The sequence below is a fragment of the Bombina bombina genome, chromosome 6, assembly GCF_027579735.1.
Source record: "Bombina bombina isolate aBomBom1 chromosome 6, aBomBom1.pri, whole genome shotgun sequence".
NCBI lineage: Eukaryota > Metazoa > Chordata > Amphibia > Anura > Bombinatoridae > Bombina > Bombina bombina.
In genome coordinates this window covers 74453313-74473748 of record NC_069504.1, presented here as the reverse complement: position 1 = coordinate 74473748, position 20436 = coordinate 74453313, and the positions used below count along the sequence as shown (strand labels likewise).

The 20436-nt window shown below is 42.5% G+C and overlaps 1 protein-coding gene across 5 annotated transcripts in view; it reads left to right on the top strand.

Annotated features, from left to right (window-relative positions):
* Positions 1 to 20436, top strand: part of UPF2 (UPF2 regulator of nonsense mediated mRNA decay) — a 654310-nt gene that overhangs the window by 302381 nt on the left and 331493 nt on the right. For all 5 annotated transcript variants that reach the window (XM_053716468.1, XM_053716466.1, XM_053716467.1 and 2 more), the window contains one exon: positions 14699 to 14884. In XM_053716468.1, coding sequence (XP_053572443.1) covers positions 14699 to 14884 — 186 coding nt within the window. The remainder of the gene's footprint in view (positions 1 to 14698; positions 14885 to 20436) is intronic.

Sequence of the window (20436 nt, the reverse complement as noted above, 5' to 3'; positions counted from 1 at the left end):
TATTTTTCCTCCTGTCCGTCGGTCGAATGACTGGGGTGGGCGGAGCCTAGGAGGGATCATGTGACCAGCTTTGCTGGGACTCTTTGCCATTTCCTGTTGGGGAAGAGAATATCCCACAAGTAAGGATGACGCCGTGGACCGGACACACCGTTGGAGAAAGTAATTTATCAGGTAAGCATAAATTCTGTTTTATGCTTACCTGATAAATTTATTTCTCTTGTAATGTATCGAGTCCACGGCCTGCCTTGTTTATTAAGACGGGCATATATATTTTTATTTTTAAACTTTCAGTCACCACTGCACCCTATAGTTTCTCCTTTTTCTTCCTAGCCTTCGGTCGAATGACTGGGGGGTGGAGCTAAGGGAGGAGCTATATAGACGGCTCTGCTGTGGGTGCTCTCTCTGCCACTTCCTGTAGGGAAGGAGAATATCCCACAAGTAAGGATGAATCCGTGGACTCGATACATCACAAGAGAAATAAATTTATCAGGTAAGCATAAATTATGTTTTTCTCCAACATTGGTGTGTCCGGTCCACGGCGTCATCCTTACTTGTGGGATATTCTCTTCCCCAACAGGAAATGGCAAAGAGTCCCAGCAAAGCTGGCCATATAGTCCCTCCTAGGCTCCGCCCACCCCAGTCATTCTCTTTGCCGTTGCACAGGCAACATCTCCACGGAGATGGTTAAGAGTTTTTTGGTGTTTAAATGTAGTTTTTATTCTTCTATCAAGTGTTTGTTATTTTAAAATAGTGCTGGTATGTACTATTTACTCTGAAACAGAAAAGGATGAAGATTTCTGTTTGTGAGAGGAAGATGATTTTAGCAGACAGTAACTAAAATCGATTGCTGTTTCCACACAGGACTGTTGAGATGAAGTAACTTCAGTTGGGGGAAACAGTTAGCAGACTTTTCTACTTAAGGTATGACTAGCCATATTTCTAACAAGACCATGTAATGCTGGAAGGCTGTCATTTCCCCTCATGGGGACCGGTAAGCCATTTTCTTAGTCAAACAAACAGAATAAAGGGCTTATTATGGGCTTAAAAACTGGTAGACATTTTTATGGGCTAAATCGATTGCTTTATTTGGGCATTTTATGCATATTTATGCTGACAATTTGCATTTATAAACTTTGGGAACGTTTATTAAACGGCAGGCACTGTGTTAGACACCTTTTCCAGTCAGGGGGCCTTCCTAGTTATAGACTGAGCCTCATTTTCGCGCCATTACTGCGCAGTTGTTTTTTGAGAGCAGGGCATGCAGATGCATGTGTGAGGATCTAAAAATTGCTGGAAAAGCTTCTAGAAGGCGTCAATTGGTATCGTATTCCCCTCTGGGCTTGGTTGGGTCTCAGCAAAGACTATAGCTGGGACTGTATAGGGGTTAAATTTACAAACGGCTCCGGTTCCGTTATTTTAAGGGTTAAAGCTCTGAAATTTGGTGTGCAATACTATTAATGCTTTAAGACACTGTGGTGAAATTTTGGTAATTTTTGAACAATTCCTTCATACTTTCTCACATATTCAGTAATAAAGTGTTTTCTGTTTAAAATTTAAAGAGACAGTAACGGTTTTGTTTTAAAACGTTTTTTTGTGCTTTGTTGACAAGTTTAAGCCTGTTTAACATGTCTGTACCTTCAGATAAGCTATGTTCTATATGTATGAAAGCCCATGTGTCTCCCCATTTAAATTTATGTGATAATTGTGCCATAGCGTCCGAACAAAGTAAGGACAGTACTGCCACAGATAATGAAATTGCCCAAGATGATTCCTCAGATGAAGGGAGTAAACATGATACTACATCATCTCCTACTGTGTCTACACCAGTTTTGCCCATGCAGGAGGCCCCTAGTACATCTAGTGCTCCAATGCTTATTACCATGCAACAATTAACGGCTGTAATGGATAACTCCATAGCAAATATTTTATCCAAAATGCCTACTTATCAGAGAAAGCGCGATTGCTCTGTTTTAAACACTGAAGAGCAGGAGGGCGCTGATGATAATTGTTCTGTCATACCCTCACACCAATCTGAAGGGGCCATGAGGGAGGTTTTGTCAGATGGAGAAATCTCAGATTCAGGAAAGATTTCTCAACAAGCTGAACCTGATGTTGTGACATTTAAATTTAAATTAGAACATCTCCGCGCACTGCTTAAGGAAGTGTTATGTACTCTGGATGATTGCGACAACTTGGTCATTCCAGAGAAATTATGCAAGATGGACAAGTTCCTAGAGGTTCCGGTGCACCCCGACGCTTTTCCTATACCCAAGCGGGTGGCGGACATAGTAAATAAGGAGTGGGAAAAGCCCGGCATACCTTTTGTTCCCCCCCCTATATTTAAGAAATTATTTCCTATGGTCGACCCCAGAAAGGACTTATGGCAGACAGTCCCTAAGGTCGAGGGGGCAGTTTCTACTCTAAACAAACGCACTACTATTCCTATCGAAGATAGTTGTGCTTTCAAAGATCCTATGGATAAAAAATTGGAAGGTTTGCTTAAAAAGATTTTTGTACAGCAAGGTTACCTTCTACAACCAATTTCGTGCATTGTTCCTGTCACTACAGCAGCGTGCTTCTGGTTCGAGGAACTAGAAAAGTCGCTCAGTAGAGAGACTCCATATGAGGAGGTTATGGACAGAGTTCACGCACTTAAATTGGCTAACTCTTTTTTCTTCTGTTAAGTGTGATCAGTCCACGGGTCATCATTACTTCTGGGATATTACTCCTCCCCAACAGGAAGTGCAAGAGGATTCACCCAGCAGAGCTGCACATAGCTCCTCCCCTCTACGTCACTCCCAGTCATTCTCTTGCACCCAACGACTAGATAGGATGTGTGAGAGGACTATGGTGATTATACTTAGTTTTATATCTTCAATCAAAAGTTTGTTATTTTAAAATAGCACCGGAGTGTGTTATTACCGCTCTGGCAGAGTTTGAAGAAGAATCTACCAGAGTTTTGCTATGATTTTAGCCGGAGTAGTTAAGATCATATTGCTGTTCTCGGCCATCTGAGGAGTGAGGTAAACTTCAGATCAGGGGACAGCGGGCAGATGAATCTGCATAGAGGTATGTAGCAGTTTTTATTTTCTGACAATGGAATTGATGAGAAAATCCTGCCATACCGATATAATGTCATGTATGTATACTTTACACTTCAGTATTCTGGGGAATGGTACTTCACTAGAATTACACTGTAAGAAATACATAAAGCTGTTTAATAACTAGAGATTATGTTTAACGTTTTTGCTGGAATGTAAAATCGTTTTCATTTGCTGAGGTACTGTGTGAATAAATGTTTGGGCACTATTTTTCCACTTGGCAGTTGCTTAATCTGTTTTTCTGACAGTTTCTGTTCTCCCTCACTGCTGTGTGTGAGGGGGAGGGGCCGTTTTTTGGCGCTTTTTCTATGCATCAAATATTTCAGTCAGCAACTCATTGTATTCCCTGCATGATCCGGTTCATCTCTACAGAGCTCAGGGGTCTTCAAAACTTATTTTGAGGGAGGTAATTTCTCTCAGCAGAGCTGTGAGAATTATAGTTTGACTGAGATAAAAAAACGTTTATTCTGTAATTTGTTTCCTGCTTTCAGAATTTGTTATCTTTGCTAAGGGGATTAAACCTTTGCTAAAGTTGTGTTGTTTACAAGGATTGAGGCTATAACTGTTTCAATTTATTAATTTTCAACTGTCATAGATCTTCTGTGCTTCTTAAAGGCACAGTACATTTTAATATTATTCTAATTGAATTGTATTTCCAAGTTGCAAGTTTATTTGCTAGTGTGTTAAACATGTCTGATTCAGAGGATGATACCTGTGTCATTTGTTGCAATGCCAAAGTGGAGCCCAATAGAAATTTATGTACTAACTGTATTGATGCTACTTTAAATAAAAGTCAATCTGTACAAATTGAACAAATTTCACCAAACAACGAGGGGAGAGTTATGCCGACTAACTCGCCTCACGTGTCAGTACCTACATCTCCCGCTCAGAGGGAGGTGCGTGATATTGTACCGCCGAGTACATCTGGGCGGCCATTACAAATCACATTACGGGATATGGCTACTGTTATGACTGAGGTTTTGGCTAAATTACCAGAACTAAGAGGTAAGCGTGATCACTCTGGGGTGAGAACAGAGTGCGCTGATAATATTAGGGCCATGTCAGACACTGCGTCACAGGTGGCAGAACATGAGGACGGAGAACTTCATTCTGTGGGTGACGGTTCTGATCCAAACAGACTGGATTCAGATATTTCAAATTTTAAATTTAAACTGGAAAACCTCCGTGTATTACTAGGGGAGGTGTTAGCGGCTCTGAATGATTGTAACACAGTTGCAATACCAGAGAAAATGTGTAGGTTGGATAAATATTTTGCGGTACCGACGAGTACTGAGGTTTTTCCTATACCTAAGAGACTTACTGAAATTGTTACTAAGGAGTGGGATAGACCCGGTGTGCCGTTCTCACCCCCTCCGATATTTAGAAAAATGTTTCCAATAGACGCCACCACAAGGGACTTATGGCAAACGGTCCCTAAGGTGGAGGGAGCAGTTTCTACCTTAGCTAAGCGTACCACTATCCCGGTGGAGGATAGCTGTGCTTTTTCAGATCCAATGGATAAAAAGTTAGAGGGTTACCTTAAGAAAATGTTTGTTCAACAAGGTTTTATATTGCAACCCCTTGCATGCATTGCGCCGATCACGGCTGCAGCGGCATTCTGGATTGAGTCTCTGGAAGAGAACATTGGTTCAGCTACTCTGGACGACATTACGGACAGGCTTAGAGTCCTTAAACTAGCTAATTCATTCATTTCGGAGGCCGTAGTACATCTTACTAAACTTACGGCGAAGAATTCAGGATTCGCCATTCAGGCACGCAGGGCGCTGTGGCTAAAATCCTGGTCAGCTGATGTTACTTCTAAGTCTAAATTGCTTAATATACCTTTCAAAGGGCAGACCTTATTCGGGCCCGGGTTGAAAGAGATTATCGCTGACATTACAGGAGGTAAAGGCCATGCCCTGCCTCAGGACAAAGCCAAGACTAGACAGTCTAATTTTCGTTCCTTTCGTAATTTCAAAGCAGGAGCAGCATCAACTTCCTCTGCACCAAAACAGGAAGGAGCTGTTGCTCGCTACAGACAAGGCTGGAAACCTAACCAGTCCTGGAACAAGGGCAAGCAGACTAGGAAACCTGCTGCTGCCCCTAAAACAGCATGAATTGAGGGCCCCCGATCCGGGATCGGATCTAGTGGGGGGCAGACTTTCTCTCTTCGCCCAGGCTTGGGCAAGAGATGTTCAGGATCCCTGGGCGCTAGAGATAATATCTCAGGGATACCTTCTGGACTTCAAATACTCTCCTCCAAGAGAGAGATTTCATCTGTCAAGATTGTCAACAATCCAGACAAAGAAAGAGGCGTTTCTACGCTGCGTACAAGAGCTCTTGTTAATGGGAGTAATCCATCCAGTTCCACGATCGGAACAGGGACAGGGGTTTTACTCAAATCTGTTTGTGGTTCCCAAAAAAGAGGGAACTTTCAGACCAATCCTGGACTTAAAGATCCTAAACAAATTCCTAAGAGTTCCATCGTTCAAGATGGAGACTATTCGGACAATTTTACCTATGATCCAAGAGGGTCAATACATGACCACTGTAGATTTAAAAGATGCTTACCTTCACATACCGATTCACAAAGATCATTATCGGTACCTAAGGTTTGCCTTCCTAGACAGGCATTACCAGTTTGTGGCTCTTCCATTCGGATTGGCTACAGCTCCAAGAATCTTCACAAAGGTTCTGGGTGCTCTTCTGGCGGTACTAAGACCGCGGGGAATCTCGGTAGCTCCATACCTAGACGACATTCTGATACAAGCTTCAAGCTTTCAAACTGCCAAGTCTCATACAGAGTTAGTGCTGGCATTTCTAAGGTCACATGGATGGAAGGTGAACGAAAAGAAAAGTTCACTCGTTCCACTCACAAGAGTTCCCTTCCTGGGGACTCTTATAGATTCTGTAGAAATGAAGATTTACCTGACAGAGGACAGGCTAACAAGACTTCAAAGTGCTTGCCGCACCCTTCATTCCATTCAACACCCGTCAGTGGCTCAATGCATGGAGGTAATCGGCTTAATGGTAGCGGCAATGGACATAGTACCCTTTGCACGCTTACACCTCAGACCACTGCAACTGTGCATGCTAAGTCAGTGGAATGGGGATTACTCAGACTTATCCCCTTCTCTGAATCTGGATCAAGAGACCAGAAATTCTCTTCTATGGTGGCTTTCTCGGCCACATCTGTCCAGGGGGATGCCATTCAGCAGACCAGACTGGACAATTGTAACAACAGACGCCAGCCTTCTAGGTTGGGGTGCCGTCTGGAATTCTCTGAAGGCTCAGGGACAATGGAGTCAGGAGGAGAGTCTCCTGCCAATAAACATTCTGGAATTGAGAGCAGTTCTCAATGCCCTCCTGGCTTGGCCTCAGTTGACAACTCGGGGGTTCATCAGGTTTCAGTCGGACAACATCACGACTGTAGCTTACATCAACCATCAGGGAGGGACAAGAAGCTCCCTAGCTATGATGGAAGTATCAAAGATAATTTGCTGGGCAGAGTCTCACTCTTGCCACCTGTCAGCAATCCACATCCCGGGAGTGGAGAACTGGGAGGCGGATTTCTTAAGTCGTCAGACTTTTCATCCGGGGGAGTGGGAAATTCATCCGGAGGTCTTTGCCCAAATACTTCGACGTTGGGGCAAACCAGAGATAGATCTCATGGCGTCTCGACAGAACGCCAAGCTTCCTCGTTACGGGTCCAGATCCAGGGATCCAGGAGCAGTCCTGATAGATGCTCTGACAGCACCTTGGGACTTCAGGATGGCTTACGTGTTTCCACCCTTCCCGTTGCTTCCTCGATTGATTGCCAGAATCAAACAAGAGAGAGCATCAGTGATTCTAATAGCACCTGCGTGGCCACGCAGGACTTGGTATGCAGACCTGGTGGACATGTCATCCTGTCCACCTTGGTCTCTACCTCTGAAACAGGACCTTCTGATACAGGGTCCCTTCAAACATCAAAATCTAACTTCTCTGAAGCTGACTGCTTGGAAATTGAACGCTTGATTTTATCAAGACGTGGATTTTCTGAGTCAGTTATTGATACCTTAATACAGGCTAGGAAACCTGTTACCAGAAAGATTTACCATAAGATATGGCGTAAATACCTATATTGGTGTGAATCCAAAGGTTACTCTTGGAGTAAGGTTAGGATTCCTAGGATATTGTCTTTTCTACAAGAAGGTTTAGAAAAGGGTTTATCTGCTAGTTCATTAAAGGGACATATCTCAGCTCTGTCCATTCTGTTACACAAACGTCTGTCAGAAGTTCCTGACGTCCAGGCTTTTTGTCAGGCTTTGGCCAGAATTAAGCCTGTGTTTAAAACTGTTGCTCCACCATGGAGTTTAAACCTTGTTCTTAATGTTTTACAGGGCGTTCCGTTTGAACCCCTTCATTCCATTGATATAAAGTTGTTATCTTGGAAAGTTCTATTTTTAATGGCTATTTCCTCGGCTCGAAGAGTCTCTGAATTATCAGCCTTACATTGTGATTCTCCTTATTTGATTTTTCATTCGGATAAGGTAGTCCTGCGTACTAAACCTTGGTTCTTACCTAAGGTAGTTACTAACAGGAATATCAATCAAGAGATTGTTGTTCCTTCTTTATGCCCAAATCCTTCTTCAAAGAAGGAACGTCTACTGCACAACCTGGATGTAGTCCGTGCTCTAAAATTTTACTTACAGGCAACTAAGGAATTTCGACAAACGTCTTCTCTGTTTGTCATTTACTCTGGGCAGAGGAGAGGTCAAAAAGCTTCCGCTACCTCTCTTTCTTTTTGGCTTCGTAGCATAATTCGTTTAGCTTATGAGACTGCTGGACAGCAGCCTCCTGAAAGAATTACAGCTCATTCTACTAGAGCTGTGGCTTCCACTTGGGCCTTCAAGAATGAGGCCTCTGTTGAACAGATTTGCAAGGCTGCAACTTGGTCTTCGCTTCATACTTTTTCCAAATTTTACAAATTTGACACTTTTGCTTCATCGGAGGCTATTTTTGGGAGAAAGGTTCTTCAGGCAGTGGTTCCTTCTGTATAAAGAGCCTGCCTATCCCTCCCGTCATCCGTGTACTTTTGCTTTGGTATTGGTATCCCAGAAGTAATGATGACCCGTGGACTGATCACACTTAACAGAAGAAAACATAATTTATGCTTACCTGATAAATTCCTTTCTTCTGTAGTGTGATCAGTCCACGGCCCGCCCTGTTTTTAAGGCAGGTAAATATTTTTTAATTTATACTCCAGTCACCACTTCACCCTTGGCTTTTCCTTTCTCGTTGGTCCTTGGTCGAATGACTGGGAGTGACGTAGAGGGGAGGAGCTATGTGCAGCTCTGCTGGGTGAATCCTCTTGCACTTCCTGTTGGGGAGGAGTAATATCCCAGAAGTAATGATGACCCGTGGACTGATCACACTACAGAAGAAAGGAATTTATCAGGTAAGCATAAATTATGTTATTTTAGATGCCGCTTTGCAATTAGCTAGATTAGCGGCGAAAAATTCAGGGTTTGCTATCGTGGCGCGCAGAGCGCTTTGGCTAAAGTCTTGGTCAGCGGATGTGTCATCCAAGACAAAATTACTTAACATTCCTTTCAAAGGTAAAACTCTATTTGGACCAGAATTGAAAGAGATTATTTCAGACATCACTGGGGGAAAGGGCCACGCCCTTCCACAAGATAGGTCTTTCAAGGCTAAAAATAAGTCTAATTTTCGTTCCTTTCGCAATTTCAGGAACGGACCGGCCTCTAATTCTGCATCCTCTAAGCAAGAGGGTAATGCCTCACAACCCAAACCAGCCTGGAAACCGATGCAAGGCTGGAACAAGGGTAAGCAGGCCAAGAAATCTGCCGCTGCTAACAAAACAGCATGAAGGAGTAGCCCCCGATCCGGGACCGGATCTAGTGGGGGGCAGACTCTCTCTCTTTGCTCAGGCTTGGGCAAGAGATGTTCAGGATCCCTGGGCGCTAGAAATAGTTTCTCAGGGTTATCTCCTGGAATTCAAGGAACTACCCCCAAGGGGAAGGTTCCACATGTCTCACTTATCCTCAAACCAAATAAAGAGACAGGCATTCTTACTTTGTGTAGAAGACCTGTTAAAGATGGGAGTGATACACCCAGTTCCAATAAAGGAACAAGGAATGGGATTTTATTCCAATCTGTTCGTAGTTCCCAAAAAAGAGGGAACTTTCAGACCAATTTTGGATTTGAAGATCCTAAACAAATTTCTCAGGGTACCATCGTTCAAGATGGAAACCATTCGAACGATTCTACCCACTATCCAGGAAAGTCAATTTATGACTACCGTGGATCTAAAGGATGCGTACCTACATATTCCTATCCACAAAGAACATCATCAGTTCCTAAGGTTTGCTTTTCTGGACAAGCATTACCAGTTTGTGGCCCTCCCATTCGGGTTAGCCACGGCTCCAAGGATTTTCACAAAGGTGCTAGGGTCCCTTCTAGCGGTTCTAAGACCGAGGGGCATTGCAGTAGTACCTTACTTGGACGACATTCTAATACAAGCGTCGTCCCTGTCAAAAGCAAAGGCTCATACAGACATAGTTCTTTCCTTTCTCAGATCACACGGATGGAAGGTGAACATAGAAAAAAGTTCTCTGTCTCCGTCGACAAGAGTTCCCTTCTTGGGAACAATAATAGATTCCTTAGAAATGAGGATTTTTCTGACAGAGGTCAGAAAGTCAAAACTTCTAAGCTCTTGTCAAGTGCTTCATTCTGTTCCTCGTCCTTCCATAGCGCAGTGCATGGAAGTAGTAGGGTTGATGGTTGCAACAATGGACATAGTTCCTTTTGCACGAATTCATCTAAGACCATTACAACTGTGCATGCTCAAACAGTGGAATGGGGACTATACAGACTTGTCTCCAATGATTCAAGTAGATCAGAAGACCAGAGATTCACTCCGTTGTTGGCTGACCCTGGACCATCTGTCCCAGGGAATGAGCTTCCGCAGACCAGAGTGGGTCATTGTCACGACCGACGCCAGTCTAGTGGGCAGGGGCGCGGTCTGGGAATCCCTAAAAGCTCAGGGTCTATGGTCTCGGGAAGAGTCTCTTCTCCCGATAAACATTCTGGAAGTCAGAGCGATATTCAATGCTCTCAGGACTTGGCCTCAACTAGCAAAGGCCAGATTCATAAGGTTCCAATCAGACAACATGACGACCGTTGCGTATATCAATCATCAGGGGGGAACAAGGAGTTCCCTGGCGATGAAAGAAGTGACCAAAATAATTCAATGGGCGAAGGATCACTCCTACCACCTGTCTGCGATCCACATCCCAGGTGTGGAAAACTGGGAGGCGGATTTTCTGAGTCGTCAGACATTCCATCCGGGGGAGTGGGAACTCCATCCGGAGATCTTTGCCCAAATAACTCAATTATGGGGCATTCCAGACATGGATCTGATGGCGTCTCGTCAGAACTTCAAGGTTCCTTGCTACGGGTCCAGATCCAGGGATCCCAAGGCGACTCTAGTAGATGCACTAGTAGCACCTTGGACCTTCAACCTAGCTTATGTATTTCCACCGTTTCCTCTCATTCCCAGGCTGGTAGCCAGGATCAATCAGGAGAGGGCCTCGGTGATCTTGATAGCTCCTGCGTGGCCACGCAGGACTTGGTATGCAGACCTGGTGAATATGTCATCGGCTCCACCATGGAAGCTACCTTTGAGACAGGACCTTCTTGTTCAGGGTCCATTCGAACATCCAAATCTGGTCTCCCTCCAGCTGACGGCTTGGAAATTGAACGCTTGATTCTATCGAAGCGTGGGTTTTCAGATTCTGTGATAGATACTCTGGTTCAGGCCAGAAAACCGGTAACTAGAAAGATTTACCATAAAATATGGAAAAAATATATCTGTTGGTGTGAATCCAAAGCATTCCCATGGGATAAGATAAAAATTCCTAAGATTCTCTCCTTTCTACAAGAAGGTTTGGAGAAAGGATTATCTGCAAGTTCTCTAAAGGGACAGATCTCTGCTTTATCTGTCTTACTACACAAAAGACTGGCAGCTGTGCCAGATGTTCAAGCATTTGTTCAGGCTCTGGTTAGGATCAAGCCTGTTTACAGACCTTTGACTCCCCCCTGGAGTCTAAATCTAGTTCTTTCAGTTCTTCAAGGGGTTCCGTTTGAACCTTTACATTCCATAGATATTAAGTTGCTATCTTGGAAAGTTTTGTTTTTGGTTGCAATTTCTTCTGCTAGAAGAGTTTCAGAGTTATCTGCTCTGCAGTGTTCTCCGCCCTATCTGGTATTCCATGCAGATAAGGTGGTTTTGTGTACTAAGCCTGGTTTTCTTCCTAAGTTTGTTTCTAACAAAAATATTAACCAGGAGATAGTTGTACCTTCTTTGTGTCCGAATCCAGTTTCAAAGAAGGAACGTTTGTTACACAATTTGGACGTAGTCCGTGCTCTAAAATTCTATTTAGAGGCTACAAAAGATTTCAGACAAACATCTTCCTTGTTTGTTGTTTATTCTGGTAAAAGGATAGGTCAAAAAGCGACTTCTACCTCTCTTTCCTTTTGGCTTAAAAGCATCATCCGATTGGCTTATGAGACTGCCGGACGGCAGCCTCCTGAAAGAATCACAGCTCACTCCACTAGGGCTGTGGCTTCCACATGGGCCTTCAAGAACGAGGCTTCTGTTGACCAGATATGTAAGGCAGCGACTTGGTCTTCACTTCACTTTTGCCAAATTTTACAAATTTGATACTTTTGCTTCTTCGGAGGCTATTTTTGGGAGAAAGGTTTTGCAAGCTGTGGTGCCTTCCGTTTAGGTAACCTGATTTGCTCCCTCCCTTCATCCGTGTCCTAAAGCTTTGGTATTGGTTCCCACAAGTAAGGATGACGCCGTGGACCGGACACACCAATGTTGGAGAAAACAGAATTTATGCTTACCTGATAAATTACTTTCTCCAATGGTGTGTCCGGTCCACGGCCCGCCCTGGTTTTTTAATCAGGTCTGATGAATTATTTTCTCTAACTACAGTCACCACGGTACCATATGGTTTCTCCTATATATATTTCCTCCTGTCCGTCGGTCGAATGACTGGGGTGGGCGGAGCCTAGGAGGGACTATATGGCCAGCTTTGCTGGGACTCTTTGCCATTTCCTGTTGGGGAAGAGAATATCCCACAAGTAAGGATGACGCCGTGGACCGGACACACCGTTGGAGAAAGTAATTTATCAGGTAAGCATAAATTCTGTTTTCTATTGCCCTTCGGTCGAATAACGGGATTGTGGGTAGGGGAGTGACTTTTAACAGCTTTGCTGTGTTGCTCTTTGCCTCCTCCTGCTGGCCATAAGTGATGTTCCCACTAGTAATTGAATGATGTTGTGGACTCTCCATATCCGGAAAGAAATTTATCAGGTAAGCATACATTTTGTTTTTTTGTTATCCTTTGTTGAAAAGCAGGAAGGTATGTTCAGGAGTGTGCACGTGTCTGCACGTGTCTGCAGTAATATATGGCAGCAGTTTTGCAACCATGTTATAAATTAGCAAGATCACTAGATTGCAGCACTAGTTCCTGCCATGTAGTGCTACAGTCATGTGCATGCTACCTATCTAGATATCTCTTCAACAAATAACAGAAAAATGAAAAAAATTATTATTATAGAAGTAAATTGGATTTTTTTTTTCAAGTTGTAGTCTCTATATTAATCATGACACAAAAAAAATGGGTTACATGTCCCTTTAAAGGGATATTAAATCATGCAACAGTGTGTAAATCCTTTAACCCCTTAATGACCGCAGCACTTTTCCATTTTCTGTCCGTTTGGGACCAAGGCTATTTTTACATTTTTGCGGTGTTTGTGTTTAGCTGTAATTTTCCTCTTACTCATTTACTGTACCCACACATATTATATACCGTTTTTCTCGCCATTAAATGGACTTTCAAAAGATACCATTATTTTCATCATATCTTATAATTTACTATAAAAAAATTATAAAATATGAGGAAGAATTGAAAAAAAAAAACACTTTTTTTAACTTTGACCCCCAAAATCTGTTGCACATCTACAACCACCAAAAAACACCCATGCTAAATAGTTTCTAAATTTTGTCCTGAGTTTAGAAATACCCAATGTTTACATCTTCTTTGCTTTTTTTGTAAGTTATAGGGCCATAAATACAAGTAGCACTTTGCTATTTGCAAACCACTTTTTTTTCAAAATTAGCGCTAGTTACATTAGAACACTAATATCTTTCAGGAATCCCTGAATATCCATTGACATGTATATATTTTTTTTTAGTAGACAACCCAAAGTATTGATCTAGGCCAATTTTGGTATATTTCATGCCACCATTTCACCGCCAAATGCGATCAAATAAAAAAAATCGTTCACTTTTTCACAATTTTTTTCACAAACTTTAGGTTTCTCACTGAAATTATTTACAAATAGTTTGTGCAATTATGGCACAAATGGTTGTAAATTCTTCTCTGTGATCCCCTTTGTTCAGAAATAGCAGACTTATATGGCTTTGGTGTTGCTTTTTGGTAATTAGAATGCCACTAAATGCCACTGCGCACCACACGTGTATTATGCCCAGCAGTGAAGGGGTTAATTAGGGAGCATGTAGGGAGCTTGTAGGGTTAATTTTAGCTTTAGTGTAGTGTAGTAGACAACCCCAAGTATTGATCTAGGCCCATTTTGGTATATTTCATGCCACCATTTCACCGCCAAATGCGATCAAATTAAAAAAAACGTAAAATTTTTCACAATTTTAGGTTTCTCACTGAAATCATTTACAAACAGCTTGTGCAGTTATGGCAAAAATGGTTGTAAATGCTTCTCTGGGATCCCCTTTGTTCAGAAATAGCAGACATATATGGCTTTGGCGTTGCTTTTTGGTATTTAGAAGGCCGCTAAATGCCGCTGCGCATCACACGTGTATTATGGCAAGCAGTGAAGGGGTTAATTAGGTAGCTTGTAGGGAGCTTGCAGGGTTAATATTAGATTTAGTGTAGAGCTCAGCCTCCCACCTAATACATCAGACCCCCTGATCCCTCCCAAACAGCTCTCTTCCCTCCCCCACCCCACAATTGTCCCCGCCATCTTAAGTACTGGCAGAAAGTCTGCCAGTACTAAAATAAAAGCTATATATATTTTTTTTTAATGATTTTTTTTTTTAAGCATATTTACATATGCTGCTGTGTACTATCCCCCCTAAGCCCCCAACCTCACTGATCCCCCCCCCAAACAGCTCTATCCCCTCCCACTCTAACTTCATGGGCGCCATCTTGGGTACTGGCAGCTGTCTGCCAGTACCCAGTTTAGAAGAAAAAAATGGTTTGTTTTTTTAATTTGTTGAAATTTTCTGTAGTGTAGCTTCCCCACACACAAACCAACCCCCCCACCCCTCCACGATCGCTTTTTGTGCTTTTGCACAAACAAGATTAGGCAGGTTTTATGAAATGATTTTTCGTAGTGTAGCGGGGTTAATACATACACATATTTGTTTCTTTTAAGTCAAATGCAATTTTTTAAATCTCTCTCCTGCATTCTTTAAAATGAGGCTGTTCACTCCCCTTGCCTTATACCTGCATGATTTACTGACATGGTATTTTCCCATTTAGGAGCAAATGATGCGCAAGAAGCAAGCAATGCACTTGGATGCACGTTATGTCACAATGGTGGAGAACGCCTACTACTACTGCAACCCACCCCCGGCTGAAAAAACTGTGCGAAAAAAGCGCCCCCCACTGCAAGAATATATTAGAAAATTGCTTTATAAAGACCTCTCAAAGGTCACTACTGAAAAGGTTAGTTATGAACATGAGAGAGTCTGTTAAGTGTTTTTAGTGCACGTGCGTACACACCATGAATATTCTATAAAGGTATTAAAGGCATAATGCGTTGTAAAATAATTTTTCATTAATGTGTTTCCAATTTATATGTTATACAAGCTGCAGAGTATAAAAACATAATTTATGCTTACCTGATAAATTTATTTCTCTTGTAGTGTATCCAGTCCACGGATCATCCATTACTTATGGGATATATTCTCCTTCCCAACAGGAAGTTGCAAGAGTCCACCCACAGCAAAGCTGCTATATAGCTCCTCCCCTAACTGCCATTACCAGTCATTCGACCGAAAACATGCAGAGAAAGGAAAACCATAGGGTGCAGTGGTGACTGTTTTTTAATGGAAAAATTACCTGCCTTAAAGTGACAGGGCGGGCCGTGGACTGGATACACTACAAGAGAAATAAATTTATCAGGTAAGCATAAATTATGTTTTCTCTTGTTAAGTGTATCCAGTCCACGGATCATCCATTACTTATGGGATACCAATACCAAAGCTAAAGTACACGGATGATGGGAGGGACAAGGCAGGTACTTAAACGGAAGTTACCACTGCCTGTAAAAAACCCTTTCTCCCAAAAATAGCCTCCGAAGAAGCAAGGTATCAAATTTGTTAAATTTGAAAAAGTATGAAACGCAGACCAAGACTCCGTCTTGTAATCTGTTCAACAGAAGCCACATTTAAAAAAGGCCCAAGTGAAAACCACAGCTCTAGTAGAATGAGCTGTAATCCCTTCAGGAGGCTGCTGTCCAGCAGTCTAATAAGCTAAATGAATTATGCTTTTTAACCAAAAAGACAGAGAGGTTGCTGAAGTCCTTTGACCTCTCCTCTGTCCAGAATAGACAACAAACAATGTGAATGTTTGATGAAAATCTGTAGTAGCTTGTAAGTAAAACTTTAAAACACGAACCACGTCCAAATTGTGTAATAGACGTTCCTTCTTTGAAGAAGGATTAGGATACAAGAATGGAACAACAATCTCTTGAGTGATATTCTTGTTAGATACCACCTTAGGTAAAAACCCAGGTTGGTACACAGGACTACCTTATCCGTACGGAGAACCAGATAAGGAAAATCACATTGCAACGCAGATAACTCGGAGACTCTATGAGCCGAGGAAATAGCTACCAAAAAGGAACTTTCCAAGATAGAAGTTTGATATCTATGGAATGAAAAGGTTCAAATGGAACTCCTTGAAGAACCTTAAGAACCAGCTTTAAGCTCCATGGCGGAGCAACATTTTTAACCACAGGCTTGGTTCTAACCAAAGCCTGACCAAATGCCTGAACGTCTAGAATACCTGCCAGACGCTTGTGCAAAAGAATAGACAGAGTAGAAATCTGTCCTTTTAAAGAACTAGCTGACAACCCTTTTCTCAAAATCATCTTGGAGAAAAGATAATATCCTGGGAATCCAGACTTTACTCCATGAGTAACCCTTGGATTCATAACAATAAGATATTTACACCATATCTTATGTTAAATTTTCCTAGAGACAGGCTTTTATGCCTGTATTAAGGTATCAATTACTGACTCGGAGAAGCCATGCTTTGATAACATCAAGCGTTCTGTCTCCAGGCAGTCCATCTCAGATTAGTTATATTTAGATGGTTGAAAAGACCCTGAGGTAGAGGGTCCTGTCTCAGAAGCAGAGACCGTGGTGGAAAGGATGACATGTCCACCAGATCTGCATACCAGGTCCTGCGTGGCCACGCAGGCGCTGTCAAAAGCACCAAAGCACTCTCCTGCTTGATCTTGTGCAAACCCCTCCGGAGGGAATTCCCACTCCCCCGGATGAAAAGTCTGACGACTTAGAAAATCTGCCTCCCAGTTCTCAACACCTGGGATAGGGATAGCTTTTAGACAAGAGTGAGTCTCTGTCCAGTGAATTATTTTAAGACTTCTAACATTGCTAGGGAACTTCTGTTCCCCCTTGATGGTTGATGTAAGCCACAGTCGTGATATTGTCCGACTGAAATATGATGTACCTCAGAGTTGCTAACTGAGGCCAAGTCTGAAGAGCATGGAATATCGCTCCCAGTTCCAGAATATTCATTAGAAGGAGGGTCTCCTCCTGAGTCCACTATCCCTGAGCCTTCAGGGAGTTCCAGACTGTATCCCAACCTAAAAGGCTGGCATCTGTTGTAACAATTGTCCCATCTGACCTGCGGAAGGTCATACAATCAAAATACTTCCACACAGGTGAAAAGGTTCCAGCAGTCAATGGATCGAGAAAAAGAGGTTTAAAAGTATATCCTTTATTAGTATCCGTAAAAAGTATACTGTGTAAGTATCACAGAAACAAACTTTGCAGTGTCACAGCCAGTAAGCTAGTCAGCCCAAAAGCTCTATATCTAACAGACCAACATGTTTCGTGCTGGTACAGCACTTCGTCAGGGATAGTGAAGGGTTAACTGTTCACCTGTTAAATGCATATTGGGTCCAATCAAAACTCAGCAACTTTACTCTGTCCAATAAGGAACAGGACTTAAAATTCAAATTGTGTGTCATACAATGCTTCATTTGTGTGTTTAGCTTGGACCAAAGCTGCAGCAACAGGTGTTCAATATAAGACTAATCATTAGTTGTACATACAACTAACCTGCTGAAGGTCATACCCTTGGACAGATGGACCCGAGATAGTCACCAGAGAAGAGAATCTCTAGTTTCTTGGTCCGGATTTAACAGGAGAACAAATCTGTGTAATCCCCGTTCCTCTGGCTGAGAATGCATAGTTGCAGTGGTCTGAAATGTAGGCGTGCAAACGGTACTATGTCCCTTGCCGCTACCATTAAGCCGATTACATTCATGTACTGAGCCACCAAAGGGCGCGGATGGAATGAAGAACACGGCAGAAATTTAGAAACTTTGACAACCTGGACTCCGTCAGGTAAATTTTAATTTCTACAAAATCTATCAGAATCCCTAGGAGGGAAACCCTTGATATTGGGGATAGAGAACTCTTTCCTTGTTCACTTTCCACCCATGCGATCTCAGAAATGCCAGTACTACGTCCGTATGAGACTTGGCAACTTGGATGTTTGATGCCTGTATCAGGATGTCGTCTAAATAAGGGGCCACTTCTATGCCCCGCGGCCTAAGGACCGCCAAAGTGACCCCAGAACCTCCATAAAGATTCTAGGGGCTGTAGTTAACCCAAAGGAAAGAGCTACAAACTGGTAATGCCTGTCTAGAAAGGCAAACCTGAAAAACCGATGGTGATCTTTATGCATCGTAATGTGAGGATAAGCATCCTTCAAATCCATTGTAGTCCTCTATTGACTCTCCTGGATCATAGTTAAGATGGTACGAATAGTTTCCATCTTAAATGATAGAATTCTAAAGAATTTGTTTAAGATCTTTTAGATCCAAAATAGGTCTGAAGGTTTCCTTTCCTTGGGAACCACAAACTGATTTGAGGAAAACTGTGTCCCTGTTCCTCTATTGGAACTGAATGGGTCACGTACACAATGCAAGAATGTCTCTTTCTTTATCTGGTTTGCAGATAAATGTGAAAGGCAAAAACTCCCCTTTTTTGGGGGGGAAAGCTTTGAAATCCAGAAGATATCTCTGGGGTATAATTTCCAATGCCCAGGGATCCTGGGCATCTCTTGCCCACGCCTGGGCGAAGAATGAAGTCTGCCCCCTATAGGATCCGTTACCAGATAGGGGTCCGTTCCTCATGCTGTTTTAGAGGCAGCAGCAGGCTCCTTGACCTGCTTATCTTTGTTCCAGGTCCGGTTGTCTCCAGACCGCCTTGGACTGAGCAAAAGTTCCCTCTTATTTTGCCTTAGAGGAAGTTGATGCCACACCTGCCTTGAATTTTCGAAAGGCACGAAAATTAGGCCTTTTTTGTCCCTTGATTTGGACCTGTCCTGAGGAAGGGCATGATCTTTTCCTCCAGTGATATAAGTAATAATCTCCTTCAAACTAGGCCTGAATAGGGTCTGCCCCTTGAAGGGAAGTTAAGTAGCTTATTTATTAAAGTCACGACAGCTGACCATGATATAAGCCATAGCGCTCTCCGCGCCAGTATAGTAAAAAACAGAATTCTTAGCCGTTAGTCTAGTCAAAGGAACAAAGGCATCAGAAAACATAGGAATTGGCTAGCTTAAGTGCTCTAAGCTTGTCAAATATATTCATCCAATGGAGCCTGTAAAGCCTCATCAAGAGACTCAAACCAGAACGCCGCAGCAGCAGTGACAGGAGCAATGCGTGCAAGGGGCTGCAGGATAAAACCTTGTTGAATAAACATTTTTTATCCATTGGATCTAAAAAAGCACAACAGTCCTCGCCAGAGGTAGTGGTACGCTTAGCTAGAGTAGAAACTCTTCTCTCCACCTTAGGAACTGTCTGCCATAAGTCCCGTGTGGTGGCAACTATTAGAAAACATTCTTCTAAAAAATAGGAGGGGAAGAGAACGGCACACCTGGTCTATCCCATTCCTTATGAAAAATTTTAGTAAACCTCTTTAGGTATTGGAAAAACATAAGTACACACCGGCACTGCATATTATTTATCCAGTCTACACAATTTCTCTGGCACTGCGATTGTACACATTCATTCAGAGCAGCTAAAGCCTCCCTGAGCAACAAGTGGAGGTTCTCAAGCATAAATTTTAAATGTAGAAATATCAGAATCAGGTTAAATCATCTTCCCTGAGTCACAAATATCACCCACAGACTAAGCATATTGTGAGGTAGTATCAGACATGGTTCTTAAAGCGTCTGTATGCTCTGTATCTACCCCCAGAGCTGTTTTGCTTTCCTTTAATTTCAGGTAGTCTGACTAATACTGCTGCCAGTGTATTATACACAACCTTTGCCATGTCTTGTAAAATAAACGCTATGGGCGCCATTGATATACTTGGCGCCATTTGAGCGTGAGTCCCTGGAGCGGGAGTCAAAGGGTCTGACACGTGGGGAGAGTTAGTCGGCATAACTTCCCCCTCGACAGAATCCTCTGGTAAAATAAACGCTATGGGTGCCCTTGATGTACTTGGCGCCATTTGAGCGTGAGTCCCTAAAGCGGGAGTCAAAGGGTCTGACACGTGGGGAGAGTTAGTCGGCATAACTTCCCCCTCGACAGAATCCTCTGGTGATAATGTTTTTAAATACAAAAAATGATCTTTATTGTTTAACATGAAATCAGTACATCTGGTACACATTCTAAAATGGGGTTCCACCATGGCTTTAAACATAATAAACACAGAGCCTCCTCTATGTTAGACATGTTAGAACTAATAAAGAGACTAGTAAGCTTGGAAAACACTTTAAATCAAGTTAACAAGCAAATATAACAAACGTTACTGTGCCTTTAAGAGAAACAAATTTTGTCAAAATTTGAAAAACAGTGAAAAAAGGCAGTAAATCAAACGAAATTTTTACAGTACATGTAATAAGTTAACAGAGCATTGCACCCACTTGCAAATGGATGATTAACCCCTTAATGCAAAAAACAGATAAAAAAAAAAAAAAACGACATTTTTTTTAAACAGACACAACAAAAC